Source organism: Vulpes lagopus, chromosome 23, assembly GCF_018345385.1.
Source record: "Vulpes lagopus strain Blue_001 chromosome 23, ASM1834538v1, whole genome shotgun sequence".
NCBI lineage: Eukaryota > Metazoa > Chordata > Mammalia > Carnivora > Canidae > Vulpes > Vulpes lagopus.
In genome coordinates, this window is record NC_054846.1 from 5,809,872 (window position 1) to 5,834,989 (window position 25,118).

A 25,118-nucleotide genomic window follows, 5' to 3' on the forward strand; every position below is an offset into this window, starting at 1 on the left:
TGATGGAGATTGTTAACCTGAATAAGTAACAAGAAAACTGAATTATTTGCTATTTATTCATTTAGTTGAGAAGTGTACTTGTGATTGTCCAGTGGCAAAGGTTAAAACAAAAAGAGATCAGCTATCAGAGCCCACCAAGAAGTTCTCAAGGCGCAATTATTTTCTATTCTCTTATTTCCTGCTTTATATGCATACATGTCATTTCTCCTATCCAGAATTTTATTACTGTGAAAGTTGACATTTATTTAGCATTTACTCTATGGCAGGGACATGATTCCTGTGGATCATTACATGCTATATTTTGTATAACTTTAGGAGGCAGTCTATAATTACCTCCATATAACAGATGGGACACCTTGGCTCCAAGAAGTAATTTATCCAAAGACATAAGCTAATAAATGGTAGAGGCAGGATTTGAACTCGAGCAGTTTAATTTGGGAGATCATGTTCTTGAGGACCACACTACTCATTGAAGAGGGAGAAGAGAGTGCTACAGCACAGCGTGGGGGTGGGGTGGGGCGGAGGATTTTCAGAGTGATTTCAAAAGCTCATCTACCTGTCTGATACAAGTCTCTTTTCCACTGAGAACAACTGAACCCTGATTATACTATATTTCTCTTAGACTTTTTTTATTTCATACTTTGACATGCGCTTATTATTTAGACATCTGAATACAAGTTCTTTTCCTCTTCTTTATCCTCAGGATTCCTGATTCAGGATGGTCCTTTGGGGTCTTGTGAAAATAAATACTGTGGTTTGGGAAGACACTGTGTAATCAGCAGAGAGACAGGGCAAGCAGAATGTGCCTGCATGGACCTTTGCAAGCGGCACTACAAACCTGTGTGTGGATCTGATGGAGAATTTTATGAAAACCACTGTGAAGTGCATAGAGCTGCTTGCCTGAAAAAACAAAAGATCACCATTGTTCACAATGAAGACTGCTTCTTTAAAGGTAAACACAAGGTGGACCTAAAATGTCACCTTCTATTACTTTCCTTTTTTCAACAACTGCCTTTAAGTTTAAACTCTAAGCATGATTTTATATCAGCAAGCATTTAAAAAGGGAAAGAAAAAAATGTGAGTGTAATTACATCAATAATCGGTAAGTATATAGAAATTTACATGGATAAAATTCTGAATCTCAATTATGAGCACAAAGTTGGCCAAAATATGACTCAAATTTAATATAGCTTACAGCATTGCACCATATGGCTTCCCAATCATGGCAGTTATCTTAGGACACAGGGAGGCCAATTCAGTCAACAGGCCAAATCCACCCAGGAAAAAGCACCTGGAGTGGAACTGAGTGAATAGTGAATGCCAAGCCATGCTGTGATAACATCTCATTTCTTCCTGATTAAAAATGATGGGTTTTAGTTTTCACCACATAATTCAGATTATATGGAACCTGTAAATGTCCATTGAAATAACTCTGAAAAACTCTGCTAAATTTAATTAGTAAATTTGGGATTACAACAAATTAAAATCTAAAAAATATTGGTATTTACTTTCAAGGTACTCAAAACCATTGGTTACTGTTTATGAAAAAGTACTGCCGAATTAGTAATTTGAGAAATTATTTTAACATTCTATATAAAGAAATAAATCATTGAACGTTCTTATATCATTTATTCATAAACTTATTTTATCTTTATTTGTTTCTACTGGACAAAATATTTGCTTATTAATAGTCATAGGCCAGACTGAAATTCTGAAATTCTGTTAAATATACAGAACTTCCATCATTTGAATAAGTTAGTGATCAATTTGATTTCTAATTTTCAATTGGTTCCCATCCTATTTTTTCATAATCTTCCTAACGTTTATTTACACTTTAAGACTTGCCTGATATTAAGGTAAAATGTCTCTCCCTTTTCAAACATGGTAGAGTAAATAAAGTTTTATTTCCAAGATGAGAATAAAATGATACACAGAGCTTTTCAAATGATGTATGGTGCAATACTCTGTAATCAGTGTGGCGACTAGAGGCCCATTGATATAATTGAAGTAAAATTATAGTAGTTTCCTTACCACAGGAACTACGTGCCCTTGAATACATGCACAGAAAATTTTATCATATCAGATTCTCTTCTTTTGCAGAAAGAATAGCGGTTGCTTTGGTTTCAGTTCAATTTATTCCCTTCTATCAAATCTATTTTACAAATAACTAAAATTAATTCTATTAGCATCGTGCTTTAAACCTCATGAAAGAGAGTGTTGTGTGTGTTTGTGTGTTTGTGTGTGTGTGTGTGTGTGAGAGAGAGAGAGAGAGAGACAGAGAAAGATTATTTTTTCTATCATTTTGATCTGAGATGGTACAGTGGAAATCTTGCTATGCCACTGATGCATGACATCATAAAACATGAATAATATTCTCTAAGGTAATTTAGAGTCATACTCTGAAAATGAGGTTTTGTCCAACTGACACCCAGCAATCGATTATGTGGGAACGTAAGATATTAAATATCATGTAAGAAAAACATTTGGTATATCTAATGTTCACCTTTATTGCTGGATGCTTAGGCATAAGGCAACTCCATATGAATATCAGTATGGACATAGATGAACTGGATATAGCCAAGAATATTGTCTTCCTTGTGAAATCATAAAACAATGGTTTGAAAAACTCTTGTTTTTCAGATTATACTAAGTATATTAATCAAATCTATGGTTGTTTCAAAATACATTCTCGTCACTTGTAAGTCAAAATACTATCTTATCTCAGTATCTGTAGTATTTTTTTTATAAAAAATATTTGTAGTATTAAAAATTCATTTATATTATCTGGGTTAGCTACCAAGGGTTTACATACTTCTCAGGTCTCTTGTCTTCTATTTATTCATTTTGGGGTTTTGCCTAACATGTATATATCTCACAAAAGGACTTTATTTCAACAGAAATGAACTAAATAATATAGAACAAAACCATAAATTGTCTGTCTTATTGGTGTGCAGTTGGCGATTATAGCTAAAGGCCTGACATAGTTGTAATGACGAAAATTAATCCTTGTGATTGTGAACTTTATATTCCGTAGAATGTCTGTAATTATATTGTTTTCAATAATGGCCCAAAGGAAGAAGCAAATCAAAATATTAAATTCAAGAACTTCTAAAAACCTAAGTTTAATTAGATTTTTTAATAGAAAAAAATCACAACAAACTAAATAACAAGAATGAGTTTTCCTCCTTTAAAAAAAATTTCATATTTTAGATCTAATAAAAGTTAATTATCTAAACCTTAGAATAAGAGTCAACAAACAAGAACCTAGAGGCCAAATACAGGTCACAGTCTTTTTTTTTTTTTTTTTTCCTCATAAAGTAATGTGTTATTAGAACGGAGACACATTTGTTGATTTAGAAAACTTCTTTGGGTGTTTTTGTAAAACAAATAAGAGTTGAGTATTTATAGCAGAGATACTATGGCCTGCAAAGCATAAAAAATATTTTGTCTGTATCTTCCCGTAACAAGTTTACTAACATCTGCTTTAAAAGTTTGCCAGTGCCTTAAAATTACTTTTTAAAAATATTGAAAGAGATTTTCCATATCTTCTTGTTTATGGTGGTGAATATAAGGACCTAACTCATGTGCTATATTTGAATAAAAATAAACACACACACAAATGAATGCAAGCAAAACAGGAAATCTGAGTAAGATCAATAGGCAGTGCTAAAGATGTCATCTTGGTTATCATATTGTACTATGTACTATTTTCAAAATGTGCTATTGGTAGAAACTGGGTAAGGGGCACATGGAATCTCTGTTAATTTCCTACAACCCCATATGACTCTACGGTTCTCTCAGAATAAAAAGAGTTTGATGATTAAAAAAAAAAAAAAAAGCTGGGAAAATACTATCAAATACTTAAGACAATGTTAAAGAAGGTATGGTTTGCATTATTCATTAATTATTTCACTTATTTCAAGTTAAGTCCTATTTCACATATCAAATTTATCAGGTTTGCCATTTATATTTAAACTTATTAAGATAGATTAATCTGTACAATCATGTTTATTGATTGTTTTAAAATTAAGGTTAGCGTGCAAGTTTAAAAAGATTTATATCTATATTTACATCTTTACATCTATGCATATATCTATACTTATATATCTTCCTTCTATTACATTAGGTCCTTAAATACTTAAATTCCTCTGTAGTATGCTTAGCTTTAGTATTACTGACTCTTAGAGACAATTAGATTTCATTAAGAATTTTCTTTAATGATTTATGATCATGATGGAACTATAAATAAAATATATAATAGATCTAGGAATATAACATCTTTAAATTTATTACTATCCACATTTATGTGATTACAAAGAATAACATTATTGATTAGAATATTGTAGTATTTGCTTATTGGCATCAAATGCTTTAAGATGATACTTGACATATGTTGGGGAGGAAAAACATTTTCTGGACATTTCTAAATTCTTCTGGCTGGCCTAATAATCAAATTTACATGAGACAGATAAGAGGAGAAAAATAAATGTAATTATATACACATGGGGCCGCATAAGAATGTGAGACCCATTGAGAGGGAATTGAGGTTTATATGTGTCCTGAAATAAGAAGAGGGTAAGGATCTGGGACTTCAAACTGGAAAAGACAATTCACAGGGAGATGGTTAAGCAAAAGTTTGGTAAAGGAATGTTCACTATGCCATGCTGAGCAGTTTTTTTCTTATGTTTGAAAAGTTATCTACAGTAATAACCCTTTTCCTGGTGCAGGCCCCTTACTTAAATTCTTTTAGGCAATTAAGGGTGGGGTGGGGGGGACCAAAAAGCTCTTTTTGAGTCTTTATTGTCTTCAAATAAGACTGGAAATAATCCACATGGAAAAGTGGCACATTCTGAAGTGAACTGTACTGAACCCCATCACATAGTATAAAACTTTCTATTTTTTTGTGTGTGTAATGCCTAGTTGTTCCTTGTGATGGCAGTTTTGGCTTAAAGTCATCTCCATCCCGACCTCCACCCCCCAAGGGGCTTCTAACTTCTGCAATTCACATCACTAATAAGAAGTGTCATTTTCTCTCACTCTGACTCCAGATCAGACTGTCTTACACAGCAGAATTTACTTACTCAGAGAATAGATATAAGCTAGAGTAAGAAACTCAAGATATAACCTATGCCAAAATGAATAAGGAATTAAACCTTTTATGAGAAAGTCAATTGAACAGAAACCCTTTTGCCATTTACTGTGCTGAGAATAAAACTGCCATAAAAGCAAATGTTCTGTGCACTTAAATGTGCATCACAAACAATAACAACTTGGGAAATATGGTTTTTATGGCTATATGTGTACTATTTGAATGAGATCTGACTTTGTGTTCTTTTCCTTGGTATAATCTTGAGAGACATTCATATTCCATTTTTTAATTGGTTCTTTTACCTGATTTTTTTTTTTTTTGAAGCTAAGACTTAGAGAACTTAGGCTAGAAAACTAAGCTGCCAATGATACAATCATATTTTAAAATATAACAGGAATTGCTGTGTTAATAGACGTGGGCTTTAGATTACCTTTTTTCTTTTTTTTTGAAGAGAAGCTTTGTAAAACTTCTATTTTATGTCTAGTCTTTTACGCCATTTCATGAAAATCATTTGATAAATATTTAAACTTTGGAAGTAACACTCAGATATTTGCTTGTTTTGGCTTGGCTTTTGGTCAGTATTAGCCAAATGGAAGGTCTAGTTCTCTTGAATGCCCTCAGCAGGCACAGCATCAAAATCAATTTGATTAATTCCTGATGTTTGAGTAGATTTACAGTAAAAACTTCTGAATTTGGTGATGTGAAATTGACTGCGTTGTGTTTTACTTTTAAAATTTATCTCACATTTAATCCAAATTAATGATATATTTTGTTGTAACTCTAATAAAAATGCGAAATATAGATTCTACGTATTGCTCATTATATTACATATGTAGAAATAATTGTAATGTGCAAACTCAGAAATTTACCATTTGTTATTAAAGTCATTTAAAATGTTTATTTCTTCTCTGATTTTTGAAAACTGTAAAGAATTCTGTAAACATTACATATTATATGGGCTTACCTTCCATGTAGAGATGGATAGTAAATAAATGATAATTACATAGAATATGAAAAATGATAAAAAAGAAATTTAGATATTGACTACTTAACAAATGTATTAAAAACTATTATCAGAAGGGAAGAGAGAGACAACCAGTAGTAATAATAATACATTGAATATTATTTATTTTAAAACACTCTCACAAGTATTATATTATTGTCTCATCATAATAAGAAGCCCATGTATTATAGAGAAGTCAAATAAGACTGAGGTTTTTAAAATGACCTTCCAACACTCACATAGTGAATTAATACTACTGAGATAAGAAAAAAAAGGGGTTCTCTCTTCTCCTTAATGCACATATCCTCCAAATATTCTGCTGAAATACACAATACCATGATATCTTATTTGCCTATGATTTTTAAAGCTTCATTTTAATAGTGAATATGTGACATTATTTAGAAACATTCTTGCTTACGGTGGTATTTTTAAGGATTAAATAATGCATTTGATACCATTCTTAGCCAACTGAAGAACATAGTAACAGATAATAATTATTTAAGACTGTATCTTTTATACAATACCTATGAACATTTGATTGCAGTACATTTTAAAATTTGAATCTGTGAAACCACACATACTTTCTTAGAGGTTTACATTAGGTTATAATCTTGCATCAAAAGATTCTGGATAAATTATTACATAACTGAATTTGCCAGATTATAATTGGCTACTTTATGGTAGCAAATTTTCTGATTGTTGATAAAACTACTTAAAGAAAAACAACTATTTCGAGTTTAGAAATGTATTTATTATTAGTTTCTCAGTTGACATTTGAGAAACTTTTATAGTCACCTTTCTCACAGATTTATTTTAGGCTGATTTTACTTATGCTGTAAATATAGTATCTATTAGATATATGACAATGTTATTTTACACCCCTACCCCCCCAAAAAAAAAACCCAAAACCTTAGAAACTAAGTGCATTTTTGTTTTACTAAGTGCATTTCTTGATGCATGTAATTTTTGTCAAGTTTTCCCATTTGTTCCCCTTGTTATAGGAACTAAATTTAACATTAAAATTCATGGATAGTCTTATCTTGTTTTCATATATTTTCATGCTATATCGTTTTTCTTCAGTTTCAAGTTATAGAATTAATATTTTAGTTTAATGTTTTACTTCATGTTTTCTATGCATGTGTGAATAATATTTTAGTTTAATATTTTATTTCATGTTTTCTATGCATGTATGAATATTCCATTAATAGTTATAAGCACAATATTCAGTAGTGCTAGAAAAATGAGAGCACCTGAACATTTTATCAGTTCAAATAAATTTTCATCTGTCTTGAGACTGTTTAAATATTGTATCAGTCATTACCTCTCACTGACACCTTCACTTATGTTTACTTTGTCAGTATCCTATTTTCCAATGCAGAAGGTGACATTTCTGTAACTTAGAAAGTGAAGAACATTTTTTTACAACCATTACTTTTTAATGAAGTTAAAATCTTCTCTTTAATATTTCTTTGCAAAATAGGACGATGAAAAACTTTCCATTGATTATACTCAGCATGTATAGTTGGGGATAATATGATCTAGAAGATGCAATTGAAAAATTTTCTCTATTAGCCTGATTTATATTTCACTTGTAAAATCCTTTTGGTGGGGATGGCATCTGTACGGCTGAATAAGTTAAGCATTCAACTCTTGATTTCTGCTCAGGTCATGCTCTCAGGGTCATATGCTAGAGCTCTTCATTGGGCTTTGTGCTGCATGTGGAGTCTGGTTAAGATTTCTCTCTCTCCCACTCCTTCTCCCTCTGCTCCTCCCCAACTCTCTCTCTCATCAATCAATCAATCAATCAATCATCAATTAAATCCTTTCTGAGGGGTGTCTATCGATACTATAGGAGACTTTTGAAAATCTATTAAAGATAAACATTTAAACCCAAGTGGGAAAATGAAGAGCTTTGCCTGTGGTTATCATCCAGATAATTATGTGAAAAAAATACTTGAAGGGAATCACATTGAAGAAAGGAAATTTGGCATTTTCCAGCACAATGTAAGGCATAGGTAATTAAGAGTGTAGCTCTTTTGATAAATGTTAAGCAAAGTATAAGAAAGTTCAATTAATAAAAGTTCAAATTAATTTAATGCAATAATGTAATCAGTTTGTTTTTAGTTCAAGACACCACATCATCTAGCTACAAATTATTTATCAACCTCATGATTACAACAGAGGGTGGTGTGTACTCAGATAAATGTGAAGCATTTCATGTGTTCCCTCATGTGGTAATCACTTTGAAGACTTGTTTCTATATGTTTCTTTCATCAATATATGAATTTCCATTGATCTGTATAGCATCTCTCTAAAGGTCTTCCCCCCAAATCTAGGCATGAGTTGTGATTACATTTTGCCAGTATTTTTTTCCTCTTGAGGACTTCTAAGGAGACGTTGGATGTGAATTCATTAATACAGAAAAGTAAGGTGTTAAGTCAAGAGGTCAATTAGTATCTAATTGTAGTTATCCAAAAAGAGAGAGATGACAGTGGTTTGAACCAAGATGACAGAAGTGCCAGTGGCAGTACAAAGTTGTCCGGCTCTCTGACACAATTTGCTGTTGAGTGGACATAGAGTGTATGGGAAATGAAAAAATAATAATAAGCTAACCTAAAAAAAATTGAGAAATCTTTTACAGAAATGTGAAACACTGAGGGGCTCACACTTTTGAAAGTGGGTGTAAAGAGAAAATATATACATACACACATGCATTGAAGATAAGTTTAAATCCCTTTTAGACAAGCAAGGGAAAATGCCATTTATTCAGTAGGATATGAGTCAGGAAATGAAAGGAGAATTTGGAGGAAGATAGGTACATTTGGATTTATAAGTATATTAATAAAGAGAGTAGGCAAGGGGCTCTATAGTCGAGATCAACCAAAGAGGAAGCACGCATTGGGGAGCCAAGAGTCCTGGGGATAGAAGTGTATTTCAACCTTCAGAGGTCAGGAGATGGAGAAGGACAAGTATATATTTATGAAAGTGACAGAGGAGAAGGTTTTCGAGATTTGAGGAAAACAAAGGAACAAAAGAACTTGTAAAAAAATAAAGACAAAGGAGAAAAAAAGACAAGGCAATCTGGTAGAATTTCCAGCAGCTTTGAAGAACTCTCTATCTCTGCTCATAAATTTAAAGTGAAAGTTCTTTTGTGATTATGTACTTTTTTACAAATATAGTCAGCTGCTTTGATTAAGGCATTGAATAGATGAAAAATTAGGTTTAACCAGGATTATTTTTTCCTCGGGAAAGAATTATAGATGAGAAAAGAGTCCGAAGCCGTATTGTCCATATCTTTCAGGGGCGGTATGATTATTTTATCTCTGCTTTTGTGCATATACCTCCTCTGGCATTCAGAGACGTCCTGGTGGGTGTCTTTTGCCTTGGCTTGCATATAGGTGAGAACAAGTTCCCCAACCATCTCTACAATCTGGAAATTGCATCATATATTTTGGCTTAACTTCTTTATGCTTACATTCAGTTTACATCTGTGCCTCTTGGTTAACATTCCCAGTAATGAGATGTGTTTAAACTAGTTAGCCAGGTCGTACCTTTCCAAGATCTTTGGAAAGCATATAGGCTCATAATAGCTCTTTTATTTCAATAGCTCTCTACCTCTCTGATCAAGTAGCCATCACTATGATGGGCAAGGAGATAAGATAGATCTTTCTTTCTTTCTTTCTTTCTTTCTTTCTTTCTTTCTTTCTTTCATTTTAGAAAAAAAAGAAGAACAATTGTCAGGTAATTCTCCAAAACAGAGTCTGGATGGGAATTTATCCTGAAAAGATACCTAATGTAATATTACTTTATTATTAATTCTATAACTCAGTGGTCTTGACAGTTGAAACTGCTTTGTTTAGCTGAACAAATCATTTGAAAATTTGAGGTAGCTCAAAATTTTCTACCTAATATTTCTATATTTAAACAGATTCAATTTTTTATGTGCTTTAATCAGTCTGGCTGCCAATAATGTTAGACTAATTAAATGTGGTTATTTCTGGGGTTGTTGGCATTTAATTCAGTTTTGAAATATTTTTTATCCTAAAAGAGGAAGAAAATGCTATTAAAAATTCAGAAAGATGCATGAGCATTTGATGAATTTAATTGACCATTAGTGTAATTAATTGAAAGGAACAATATTACATATGCTTGATTAATTTTATAAAAGCTCAAAATGTTACATGCTTGTCAAAAGACTTCAAGTAATAATTAATATAAAATATTGCAAAAATAAAATATATGCATATGTACATCATGGATAGGTATGTATGAGCAAATACAATTTTTTTAGCCATTCACCAGTGATTATTTATTGACGCTTAATCCTGTGGCTGACCCATTCTCAATGCTATGTCCAAGAATAGAGATGACACAGTTCTTATTTCTGCTAACTGAGTGGAGATGAGTGGCTGGAAAAATCAATTAATGACCAGTGATGTTTTCCACCATTTCTGGTCTCAGGATATGAGGTCAGATTAACATCTGTACAATTAATATTCAACGACACGAAATTACTCTGTCATAACAAACCCACTTGCCTTCTGTTTAAGTGAAACATTTTTTTTCCCCTCATAGGGTATATGTGCCACATTACGTTCAATTTCTGTCTATGGACATTTAGGTTTTCCTCTTGGCAGTTTATGGAGTATGAAGTGCAAATTAAAAGAGAGATCAGGGATCCCTCAGAAACATAACTGGCAAGAAATAAGGGAATCAAATTTAGAAAACAACAACAGGGAAGTTAGAACTCAAAAGGAATGTGTGGAGAACTAGTTTTACCTTGTCGTCATGTATGTTAGCTCCTGTAGCTTTGGAAGGCACTCAATGTTGTTCTTATCAGTGGACAGTGTTTCTTTATAAGCTTCTCATCTTCATTCTGACAAAGTTCACTCTAACAACCCAGGAGATACTGGCCATTCACTCCACTTTCAGGTAAGGGATGACATTAACTAAGATGTAGTGATGTAGCAGATCCTGAGTTTATTGCATGTCTCTAAAAACCCAGAGAACCTAATGCCCCATATGTAGTGCATGGCGTGTTTTGACTACGTAAATGTGCCATTGAGGGGAAAGACATTTGCCACTACTTATTGACATTATAGATCTCTGGTCATTGGACCCTCATCTACTCCTAAACAAGCAAAGAATATTAACACTAGAAATCTCTAGCTTTGAGGTGGAGTTTTTATGCTTTATCCAAATCCATCATTTCTTTTGTATATCCCACATTTACTCATTTATTTTCAAAACAGACAAGTGTGTAAATTAATTCTATAAGACAAAGTGATTGCTGTTTAATTTTCACTTGAAAAATACTAATATTTTCAGTGCAAAAAAAGGTGCGAATCAGCTGCACTTTTAGTGAAATATAGAAGAATATGTAGGTTGGTATGGGATGTGTTTTCTAGAGTTCGGAATAATAACTATGGCATTTAGCTGTGATGACAGTCTACAAAACATAAGAGTAGGATTTGGGGGTTTAATTAAATTTATGTCAAAATTACTTTCAAATCCTGGGGAAAAATATGCTTGAATAATACAGCACATGTTTTGGCCTTTAAAAATTTTAACAAGTGGAAACATTTACATGACACATTGGCACAATCTCCATAGCTCAGAAACAGCTAGTATAGGACTCAGCAACAGCTTTGTTCATTAATTCCATAGTAAACATGCACACGGGCTCCTGTATGAATTTGTCAGTGCTGCGTCTACATCTACAGGAAGCAGGAGGCATGGAAGTGAGTCTCATTTCAACATATCAATAAATATATGAAAGATCATACCATGCCTTTTCTATGTCATTCTAATTATTTCAACACCAGAATACCATGATCAATCAATCATCAATCAATCAATGAATATCTTTTTTAGACATCCAGTTGTTATAAGCAATAGGGAGGGGAGGATTACTATATTTGACCCTAGGTTATCCTAAATATTTAGAACATTTACTTGCAGATTCAGAAAGTGGTTTGTACTCAAAGCCTCTTGTTACCCTACCGTGCCCCAGTCGTCCTTGCCTCCCTGCCCAATGCATCCCACTGTTCTCTGAGACTTGAAAGCAGTGGCCCTGACAAGGGAAAAAAAAAAAAAAAAGCCATTACTCTGTGGCTTTTGGCAGAGGCCAAGGCATCAACCCCATTTATAACCCAATCTCCTGACCCTGTTCTTAAGAAAAGCTCAGAAGGACCAAACTGTTAAATTCATAAAAAGCAGCCTCTATTCCAACCTTATTTCCAATCAAATTAAAGTGAATGGACCAATTTGAGCTAGAGCCTTTAGCTCTTTCAAAAATTTATCTTCTTTTCACCAAAGCACTTACCCTGAATTCCTTTGTTTTTGTCATTCTACTGCTGTCAATTTTTCTACTCCTAGATGTCGGCACAGTCTCATTACTTCATCTTATCACTGACGACTAGGAATGAAGGAGGTTAAAGATGGTTATCATTAATAGTATCAGGAACATTCATAGGATATGACTTGGGTAGTTTTTTTGTCATTTTCTTGGGGCACTTAAGTATGTCTTTTTCTCAGGACATTCAAGTCTTCTTTCCCACTCTTCTTTCACAAAACCTGTGCCTTCTCTACGGACTCAGGAGTTCGGAACCTTGACTCTTTGAACTTAACTTCAGGTTTGCACAGGTTGGGCTCTAATTTCAGAGTTCATATGCCAACCTCACAGGTTAAAACCTTGTCCAAAGGTAGGTTCTCGGGAAGCTTTCAGCCTCAGCCACATTCTGGGTCAAAAAAAAAAAAAAAAAAAAGAAAACAGGAGTTAAAATGTGTGTATTTCATAGGTTTTTTGTAGTCTCTGGTTTTCTAAAAATAACTTATAGTCAATCTTTATTGGTCCGAGTTTCTACTTAATACCAAACATGCCCTTACCCTTAAAAAAAAAGAATTTATATACATTGAACACTATTAGTATTGCTTTGCATAAATTACTTAAAGTTTCAACAATAAATTTTCTTATTCTGAGGAAGAGAATAATGGGGTATTTTAAGTAATTAGCCCTCAGCACTAATTAATAATGGGTTGGATTTTGAGAAAATAAACTTCCTATTTCTAATGATCAATTCTAAAGCACTTGAACAGATTAAATTGTGACCCAGTTTAAGAATGATCCTCCTGAATCCTTTACTGTGTTAAGGAAAAATCATCACATGTTGTGCACCTGTAATTTTACACTAAGATCGATCCTCAATTGCCAAGGCATGTAAGTTTAGAAGTGACACAACTGGGAGCCTGGGGAGCTCAGTCAGTTGAACATCTCATTCTTTATTTCTCCTCAGGCCCTGATTTCAGGGTTGTGGGATGGAGCCCCGTGTCAGGCTTCTCGCTCTGGAAGACTGCTTGGGATTTTCTCTTTCTCTCCCTATGCGTCCCCTTCACTCACACACTAAATCAATCAATCAATCAATCAATCAATCTTTAAAAACTAAAATAAAAGTGACAATTTATCAGACTTTTGTCTGCTAGTGAATCTAAGTTAATAGGTCTGGAAATTATAATGAAAATTGAGAAAACTTATTCCTTAAAGTTTTAGAATTTGAGAGTATGGACAAAGATAATCATTTTTTTTTCATATAGGACTTTTCTAATTCACTTTAGGATATTGAAGGAAATTTTTCTTTTCTCGTCAAAACTTTGCCTCAAGTTTGTCAGGCAATACTATTTCCATCACCATAATAAAGTTGCCTTTCCCCTTCTGCTCTCTTTACATGACTGAAACAAGGACTGAAGACTTAGAAGATAAATGAGGGGCCCAGGGTAATACTTTAAGGCTTTGGGTGGTCAGGGACATGCAGTGTCTGAATTTCAGTTAATTAAGTGATTGATCTATGCACCTTGTGCTTTTGAAGAAAAAAAAGACTAAGTATACTTTAAGAAAATGTCTATACTATTTCCCCAAGAGAGGAAGGCTAATACCTATAGTTCTACACACACACACAAACACACACACACACACACTCACCAATGCCCCATGCCCTCCCTAACACATTGATGTCTAATTTGGGGGAAATCCAGTGTGACATCAATAGCTGATCTTTTGATAAGAATTTTACAAAAATATTGAGGTATTATACCTAAGATTCATGATGTATGACTGTAGCTGTTAAAAACACACATGCACACACACACATTTTGCTAAAGGTCTAATATAGTTACAAGGGTGTTTTAATACATTATACCTAAAATGAAGTAGGACTAAAGAAAAAATAAATGAAAGGTGGTTTCATGTAATAATGCTTGAGGAAATGAATGAATAAAAAGGGTTTCTCATGTTTCTTGGTTTTATGGTACAAAAGTGTAATGGCTTTTGAGGGGTATAGAAAAGGAAGGTTTTTAAAAAATTATCTCTTTATGCCAGAAGGAAATGAAAATTATGGTTGAATAGAACACTTGGGACCAGTCACATCAATAGTGTCTTTTAAAATGTGTTAAAAGTGCTGGCACATAAAATGAGGAGGGAAAGTTATAGAAGACTTAATAACCTGATCAAAAGAAAAAAAAATGAATGAAATACATGAAAAAAAATGTTAGAGCTTGGGATTTGATATCCTGTAGGAATAACACCTATTAAAACCATCACAATAAAAATCCTGAAAAGGTGTTTAATACAGTCTACTGTCAACTCTCACTAGGGTGAGTAGCCTGACTTTGCTGATTAATTAGACCTCACCATTCAAACATATCAAAGTAGTTATCAAAATCTTAATATTGGTGGGCATGCTAGCAAAATGTAACGTAGCAGATATGAGAGTAGCAAGGATTAAGTATATTCACAAAATGTATTCTTTTGGAAATTATGTACCAAAGAAAGGCTTTATATGCTAATCCTTTCATCCTCACTTTAATAAGACACAAATTCAGTGAAGATGAAGAAAAAGAATTGCTGTTACATTCAAATTTAGCCTTTATCTATTTTTTAAATATGCATATGTTCCCTTTCCTGACCATTTAAATATTATGCATTTAAAAACTCTCTCTGCTACTGTAGCAAACAGAGAAAAATAATTTGGCTGATGCTTATTAACACATGAAATATGTCTGTGGGATTCTCCATCTTCTCACAGTGGACTTGAATAAATGCTTACTTATCAGATTAGATATCATATGATTTTATATAGTAAGTGGATTTTACGGAGTGCCTTTTAGGTAGGTACAATAGTCATTAAACATTAAAAACTAGGCAAAATAATGTTATGTATAATTTATAATTGGTAACAATATTAAGTTGATGGGTATTTTAAAGGACTGAGAACAATTAAATTGATCGTGTGATAGAGGATATATAGATAAAGAAACTAAAGATAAGATTAGAAACATTCCACAAATATTCATCTTTACTGGAGGTTAATTTATGTAAATCTAATATTACCCTAGTTAATTTTTTTTCTAACTATATATCGATTTCAAGGATCAGAATGAAAGTTACAAAACCCAAGATTATGTTTCTCTCTTTCAAAACACCCCAGATGCATTTTGATACCCCAAACAAGATCCAGTGTCTTAGCCACAATCCAGAAGTTTTCATGTGACCTGATCAGTACGTATCAATGTCCTTCTTCTTTTATAATTCTTCCTAACTGCTTTCTCATTTCAGCCTCCAGGTCTATTATCCTTGATACCAAAACAGCAGCTCACTCCTACCTAAGGACCTTTACATTCCCCGTTTTTGCACCACTAGTAATGTTATTCCTCAGATCTGCACAGGGCTTGTTCCCTTACTTCATTCAGCTCTCACATGTCACCTCCTCACAGGATACCATTCATAAGACACCTTTTGATATTTTCTTCAAAATACATTAAGCATTCTGTACTCATGTTTTAAGATTAAAAATGTTTTAAGTATACATTTGAAATATTGCCAGGAATATTACTACTGATTTATGTCTTCTGGTTTTCGACAGGCTTTACTACTAAAATGTAATCTCAATGAGGGCAGGGACAGCTTTCTTGTAGATCATCTATGCCAAGTCTAGAATTGAGGTAGTCACTCAGTAAATGTGTGATGAATGAACGAAAGAATGAATGAACATACATTCAAAAATATCCTTTAGATGTCTTTAATAATGACAATAAAACTAGTGTAGGAAAACAGTGATGGCCTGAATAAATGACTAACTGATTTCTAAAGAGGTAAATAGCATAGATAATACCAGGCATATTTGACTATTCCTATAATCTCTTGACAATTGAGAATTGTGCTAACTAATCATATAGAACCAGACAAATACCACAGTTTACTGTTTTGAGTGTTTCAATCTTCTTAAGTTTCAAGGTATACGCAGACACGTTATGCAAGGCTCAGTGTCCACCCATTGCTATGCTTATTAAGGGTTTTCTGTTCTTTCTGAAAATTCATTATTAGTCCCTTTTTGGGTTGTTCCTGCCACTCCCTGTGCTTCCCTTATCGTGTGGTTTTGTTCTGTGACTCTCCAAATGTGTCTTCTGTGGACAACATGGTATGCTTGTTCAACTACTGTTGAAAGCTGAGGTTTTCTAAGCTCACTCTACGGCCTCACTTTGGCATTCCTGGATTCAGAACTTTGGTGGTAATGCTATTAACATGTTTTTAAAAGACTTTATTTATTTATTTGAGAAGGAGAGAGGAAGGAGAAGACTCCCTGCTGAGCAGGGAGTCTGACTCTGGGCTTGATCCTAGGACCCCAGGATCATGACCTGAGCCGGAGGCAGACACTGAAAGACACTTAACCGGCTGAGCCACCCAGATGCCCCTGTTAACATGTTTTTTCAAATGAGGAAGCTCTTATGGGCAAGTTGCTTTGGTGCTTTTGTTTGTTTTTGTTTTTCACAAAAGTCTCAAGGGGTTTACTTGTCTTTGGTTTGCTTACTTGTTGACATATATTGTATGATTTTCTGGGGTTTTCTTTTCCATTAAAATGACATTTCATGAAGTCAGGGACATTTTTATGATTTTTCTTCATTATACCCTCAAACCCTAGAACAGTATCTGACACATAGCTGATGTTCAATAAATAAGCACCAGCTGCAATAACTAGATGGATAGACAGAGAGAAGAGGCTTCATGAAAGTTCTGCTGTGACTGGCAGAAGAATTTTAGGCCTTTTAATGACATCTGTGTGTGAATGTATCTGTTAATAACAGCTTTCAGACCTGACAGAAAAATCCAATGAATTGGATTGAGCAAATACTAAGAAATTTAGTGGTATTTACAATTAAAATTGCAAGAGTAGAATACAGCTGGGTACAGAGGTTCTACTAATATGTGTGTCCTCTGTCCATGTCCTGCCTCTGTGCTCCTCTGCATCAGCTCTACCTGACAGGCAGGAGGGAGACATATCAGCAGACATTGTCTCATGGTTCTGCAGACATTTTCTCATGGGTCTCCAGCACCTGGTGACTTCATTTTTCCTAGTTTCCTGTCCAATGGAAATATAGCTTCTCTTTCACACAGATTCCAATGAGAATGTCATAATTGACACAGTTGGGTTGTATGATATCCCTGATTCTTTGCCTACCACCTCACTCCCTATGCTAGGCCTGATTCAAATATTAAAGATGGAATTACTCCATCTAAGAGGATATGGAATGGATGAAGGGTATCTTCCTAAAAGAAAACTATAATGTAGTTAGCTGAAGCAAGGAGATAGAGACTGAGCAGTGATGGACATCTCAATAAAGGAGATAGGAGGGTAGCAAATAGTGTAAGAAAAGATGCTCAACATCATTTCTCACTTGGAAATTGCAAATATATATAACAATTAGATACTAATACATGCCTGTTAGAATAGCTAAACTAACTAACTAAATAAATATACTCCCAAACTGGCAATAACAAATGGTGGTTTGTTTCTAAAGGACTTGACACACACTTGGATTCTACAAAAAATGGAAGCCTTCCATTTGTTTGCTGCCTCTTAGTGACTTTTGCATTTTGGTTGCTTAAAAAAATATAAGAATTACACTTTACAGTTGAGACCTCATAGTAATTAAACTCTCAAGACTGAATTATACCTCCTTGCAATCTGAATATAAGGAGATTGAATTATATACTTTTTCTCTCTGTGCAGTGTACCATAGACCTGATTTATTACTGGTAATAGTATTCAATCATAGATTAGCCCTCAGAATATTCAGAATTTGAACATATCTTAATAACTGTTGAATGTTTCCTGAGAACTAATATCTGGTTTTAAAAAGTAAGAAAGCATACTTTGGGTTGATAGATGCAAGTTTTAAAACATAAATGTAGAATAGTCAGAAATGTGCCCTACTGTTATAATAGCCATGGCTTCAAAATTTCAAACTCTCTGACACCAAATAGTTGACAGTTTGGCGGTTTCTTACAAAACCAAACATGTTCTTACCATATGACCTAGGTATTTGTCCACTCAAGTTGAAAACTTACATCCACAAAAAACAACAAACCCTGCACAAATATTTACAGCAGCTTTATTCATAGTGGCCTCAAACTAGAAATAATCAAGATATCTGTTAATGGGTGAATGGATAGAGTTACCATATCCATGTGATAAATAAATATGTATATATAATATAAATATGAATATAAGATATATTGAAATGTTCATATATTTATATCATATATTTTAATTTATAATACAAATGATAATCTATTTATAATACAGGGAACATGTTTATATATTATATTTATTTTTAACATGAATATCATGATACTGATAAAATACAATAAATATGATATATGCATATAAATAAATATGCATATTTATATGTACATAAAAATAAATAGAAAGAAATGACCTATCAAGCCACAAAAAGGCTTAAAGGAACTTTAAATGCATATTGTTAAAAAAAAAATAAATGCATATTGTTAAATGAAAATGATACACATTGCATGATTCCAACCATATGACATTCTGGAAAAGGCAAAACTATTGAGATAATAAAAAGATTAGTGTTGTCAAGTCCTTAGAGATGAAAGGAGTATTGAATGGGTGAAATCTGGGGGATTTTTAGAGTCCTGAAACTACTCTGTACAATAATGTAACGATGATTACCTTATGCACTTGCCGAAACCCATAGATCTGTATGACAGAAAGACTGAACTTTAATGTAAACTATAGACTTTAGTTAATACTAAAGTATCACTATCAGTTCATTAATTGTAACAGATACACCAAAATAAGCCAAGATGTTAACAATAGAAGAAAATGTAAGAGTTGGTGGACAGAAGGACCTCTCTGTGCTACGCAATTTCACTGTAAACACAAACTTTTCTAAATATTGGCCTATTAATTAAAATAAAAACAACAACAGATTGTCACTATAAGTTACAGGAATATTGCCACAAAGAACTTAGGAACTTTAGTTACCCAGTAGATAAATACAAAAAAAAAAAAAAAGAATGAATTACTTTAAAAAATATATATGCTATTAAAATATATATTACTTATATTCCCCCAGTTACGTATTACAAACAAATTGAATGGAATATGTAATTTATTCCTCCAATAAGATTAATTCACAGACAGGACGATCCAGTTGAATTCTAATGTTTGATGTTCTCCTTATTTTAAAGATATATAATATTAACATGTTTACTACTTTGAAAAGGTTCATGTATCATATGTATATATCAAATTTCATATATGTAAACTTCATATATATATGTTTCATATATATATATATATTTCATGTATTAGTTGATGCTTTGACACCAGAATTAAAAATGTGAAATGTAAATATACACAATAAAATCCCTATAGTTCAAAAAGTCTTAAGGGAATAAGAACAGAATCTTGTAAAAAAATTTGATAAACATTCTTCTTATGCAATTATATAAAGGCCCAATTACCTAATTAGAAAAAAAATATTTTTTTCAGGTGTAAGATATCAAAATTTTCATGTTTTATCAGCTTATGCAGCTGCAGCCTTACTAGATACAAACCCCATTGTATATACTATAATTATTAATATTTATTGAGAAAGGAAAACAATTCTTAATATAGTGTAAAACAAAACCAAAGATATGAACTTTTCTCAGTTACATTAATCTGCTCTAATACTAATTTGGGTGCATGTGCAGTGGGGTAGGAAACATCTTTCAGCATTTGAATTAAAATTTTCATAAAGCATTAATACATTGGTGGCATCAATTAGGAAAATATTACCTTATAACAGGTCAAAACATAACAAATAATTTTAGGAAATAATATGATCAGTTCAAAACATAAGAAATTAATATTTACCATTTTCACCCGCAAAACAATTTTGTATCATTTTTACCATTAGTTAAGGAATGGAATAGTTCAAGTAGCAAAACAATGAGGATGTCAAAAGATACCTACATTATTACGGGCAGTAATAATGTAATAACCTCTTTAGAGAAGTAATAACCTCTTTAGAGAGGTTAGCATTATTATGGAATTCAAGGGTCATGGCAGCATATCAAGAATATTAAGATTAAACTGAAACTTGATTAATTATCTAGACATATACTGATCCTATGTATCAACTGTATATTTCCATAACCATATATAGGTGGAGGAGGAAAATATTACGGTTTTGTGATTCAGGTGGCTGTTCTATATCAGTGATAAAGTGCAATATTGTCAGATATCTAAGGGAAAATAATATAAGAAAGAAAGCAGCAGATACACTCATCTGTATTTTTGTTTGTTGCTCACCAGAAAAATGCAAGGTCTGGATTCCAGAACACTCATTATGAAACTCACCACTGCCACTTAGTCCTCCGGTCAATAATTAAGAAATGCAAAAATATTGTGACACATAAAAATAATTCTAATAGTCTGTAGTGAGGATTAAACAGCATAATGTGTAAACACCTTTATCTTGGTGGTTGGCACAAAGGTAAGTGCACTCTAAAGTGAATGAAAGTAATTAACTTTATTATTTCCCTTTTTGCTTTTTGCTGTATTTCTTCTCTGATATATCATATATAGCATCACAATTACACCTGCTTTGGATGGAGTCTCAGGCAACTAAAAAAATCTGTATGAATTCAATTTCTCTACTTAAGATAGATCTGGAGGTAAAGTCAGAAGATTGGGTTCAGTTTCCATCCCTGCTACTTACTAACAGTATGGGAAATCTTGCAACTTAACCGAGCTCCTCAAGTAAATGTGAATCATAAATCTCACTTAAAAGCTGGTTCCAAAAAAAAGAACATGACACATAATTGTTTTTTTTTAAATTAATGCTTCTTTGAAAGGTAGAAAGAAGTGTGACAATAGTTTTTTTTCCTTATTCATGCAGAAAAAGGGACATTTCTCTTTTTTAAAGGTTTATTTATTTATTTCAGAAAGTGGGGGGAGGGGCAGAGAGAGAATCTCAAGCTGACTTCATGCTGAGCATTGAGCCCCTCGTGGAGCTCGATCCCACAACCCTGAGATCCTGACCTGAGCCAAAAGCAAGAGTAGGACGCTCAACTGACTGCGCCACCCAGACAGCCTAAAAAGGACATTTCTAATACAATATTGAACTGTAATCATGGAATTCAGTGTAGCTAAGTGGTTAGAAGAAAGGACACTGGAGTCAAATTACACCTGGTGGTTGTACTCCTGCTACTTCCTAGTGGTGAGATCTTGGGCCAGTTTGCCAACATTCAAACCTGAATTTTCTTATCTGCAAAATGGGAATAATAACAATACCTGCCCCCCACTGCTGTTGTGTTGACTGAACCTTCTGTAAGAGCACAATTCACAAATCACAGCGCTTGTCACATAGTAAGTACCTTGTACATGCAAATTATCATTATGATTGATTTTTCTAAGCATTGATTTACTTTTGGCAAGTACTTGAGATAGCCAAGGGAGCTTTTCTAAATAATGTGCACATTCTTGAGGAAAATAATCTTCCGTCTTAGAGGAGCTTCCTGTATAACATGGGGTATAGTACAAATATGCACTGCATAAATTAACACGGGTGTGCACGTGGGTCTCACGAATATAATTTGGAAAAGCATGTGGATCTTTATTCACAGACAGACCAATAGAAATGACCAAGGAAGGTTGTTTTTGTTTTTGAGTTTCTCAAATACCACCCGAAATTGGACTCTGATTGTGGTCCAGTAATGATGTGAGCATGAATTAAGAAGAATTCTGACTTTTCTAAAGTCAGGACTCATACTTTTCTAGTGTAAAGGACAGGAACCGGAACTCTGGAGTCAGGGAGGCCTGACATTATTCTCTGTGCTACCTCTTACTGTGTGATTTTTATCCAGACACTCATCTCAGACTTAGATTTCCACATTCATGGTTATAACGTGGAGTTAGATGAATGGTAGTGTCCTCTTTACGTAAAATTCTAAAACTGAGAACCATATACCAGCCTCTGCCTTTATTACATTTATAGTACTGCCTATATGGAAAAATGTACCTGGTTTTCTGCAATGGATAGAATCTAAGCTCTGCAGGCATTCCCTAGAGAAGTCTGACGACTATTATGTTTGCAGAAGTGGTAAGTCGGTTTTACCCTCCAGTCCGGAACATCATTAAAATATTTAGGCACCAGGAGTATCGGATCTTTACAGAAAGAAAAAAAAAAGAGCCATTAAATAAAAATTGCTGATGTCAATTTTGAGCACTGAAAATTCCTGAGTGTGATTTCAAAGGGATTACTGCTGATATTGTAAATCAGTCAGCAGTATGCTGTGCTCATTTGTTCTGTTTTAATGGACCTTATATAGCTTCCCAGGAATTATCCTGTTAACAGAGAACCCGATAAATATCCAATGTTCAGAAACAGTTTTGAATTACCTGATAAGCAAACAAAAGTGTGTATCTGCTTATTTTTTTTTTTTTATCCAGGCAAAAGACATTTGGTGTTTTGTTTCTCTATTGTGCTATTTAATTGGAAATAGTATGAAAGCATTCTGATAATTTCAGTGGTTTGGCTGTTAATTATTATGTGATGCTTTAGCTTACATTGATGGCATTGAAAAAATGAAGCTAAACCATAATCACAGAATTATGGTAAGGAGACACGTTTAAAATATCAGATTGGAATATAGAACTTGAAAACAATCTTTCCAATGTTAAAAGCTAATTATGACTTAGAAGTTCCATTATCTGCCTTAAATTTAAAACAACTGCTAAATGGATCATTTCTTTGTTATTTAGCCATTTGAGCTTCTCTTTGATAAAGGTCCTTGCCATCCAAACGGAACATAAAGATTTTATTGGTCTCTAATGATGCTAACTACAGCTGTACAATCATCATTTTAGAGTCCAAGCTCTGTCTGTTCTTAGATCTGCTGTCACTTGATCACAATTGCAGAAGTATCTTTAAGTGTATTTGTTTAACCAGATGGTAAATGGCTGTAAGGGGATTACATCCGTCTTTTTTACTGTATGACTAAGTGGTAAAACAGAAATTTTAGCTATGGTGGGAAAACACAGACTGGTATCATACAATAAGTGGTTTCTCTTTGTTTATTGCAAGAAGCAGATACGAATATTTACAGCCTAAAAGTACAACATTGTAGCAAATACTTTCATTATATGTACTTAAATATATGAATAATTACTTTTAGTTAAAATTTAAGCAAAGCATAAAATATTGGTATAAAATGTTATGCAATGCCTGGCATATATTTCAAAAAAAATATGAAGAATTTCCTCTTGTTATCTTCTTCTTTAACTGCTAATTTAAATTATTAGAATAATGGGCCGAGAAATCATAATATTCAAAGCATTTAAATTTTCTACATACAAATAATGGCATTTCGCATTTGTAAAAGTTACCAAATAAACTTATATATAGTTTGATATGAAAGTTGATAAGAGTTTATAGTAAATTCTTGCAGTTGACTTGGTGTTAATTCTTCAAATTTGAAAAACTGTGGAGAATATTTACATAGATATATTTAAATTTATAGACTTCTACAGGGTTTCTATATTTAGAGACAGCTAGGATTAAAATCTCTGTGGCAAAGAAGAAGCTTTGGGGGTGTGCTGAGTAATAAGTATGAACTGGAAAGAATGATAAAATGTTTAACAAACTTACAAACTTTTGTCCTTGTTTTGTTTTGTTTTATTTTTTTAAAGTATCATGTAATGGCAAAATGAATGCATCCTGATAGTTTAATGACTAAAATGACATAACTAGAGATTTTTATTCCCGCATAACAAAATGAACATCCAGCTTCAGTAGAGCTGTCATTGCAAATGAGAGCAGATTTAAGGTGAAAAGTTAGTAGAAATGAGGTGGTAATTGGTGGTCATTTTAAAGTCCAAGCTGGTAGTCGTTCAAAGAATAGTATGATTGATAAGAAAGCATATGCTGATTGCATATCAGCAATCAGAGAGAGCTGATATGAAGAACTCAAAAAAATGGAAGTTACCCTGTCATGTAAAGTTGATCATTCAAATGGGCTTCTCTGATGGCAGAAACTTGTGTTGAAGAGGATGATTAATTTCATTAAGTCTCAAGAGTTGGGAAGGAAGGGAGTAGGCAGATGGGAGGTAAATAGGAGAAACAGTACCCACCTTTTTTTCTTCCTGCTGGGCGTAAAAAGGTCTTTCATCATCAAGACACATTTAGATTTTTGTAGCATTACCTAAAGGCATGCTTTGAAAGTTGGGTATAATGAAATCCCTCCCTGACTGGATAAGGTGTGCACCATTAGTGTTATGCCAATTCACTCATCATATGGGTAGCATAAAGATGGAATAATTTAATTTTTTCAAAATTTTCCCCAAAGTGATGATACATCTATAATTTATAGATTTCTAACTGTATGACCGCAAATGCGATTTTGCCTGAAATCAAAAACATCATCATAGGCTGGGGGTATTACCCACGTATTACTGTTGAGAGACTATTTTGTTTATGAGAGATCAAGTACTGACTACAAGACCAAGAGCTAGTTAATTTAAGTAGAAAAATGAGGATTTGAAATCATATGTGTAAACCGTCTCTTTTTCATTGCTAATATTATTATACCAGACTCCTTCTCTTAGTAAGCAAGTTGTCTTCTCCGACTTTACCCTGATATTTCTGCAAATAGAAAAAATATATACTTTGTCTTTAAAG

General features: G+C 33.2%; 1 protein-coding gene across 2 annotated transcripts in view; it reads left to right on the forward strand.

Moving 5' to 3' along the window:
- FSTL5 (follistatin like 5) overlaps window positions 1-25,118 on the forward strand; it is a 679,148-nt gene that overhangs the window by 241,855 nt on the left and 412,175 nt on the right. For both annotated transcript variants that reach the window (XM_041737850.1, XM_041737852.1), the window contains exon 4: window positions 704-952. In XM_041737850.1, the coding sequence (XP_041593784.1) occupies window positions 704-952 (249 nt within the window). The remainder of the gene's footprint in view (window positions 1-703; window positions 953-25,118) is intronic.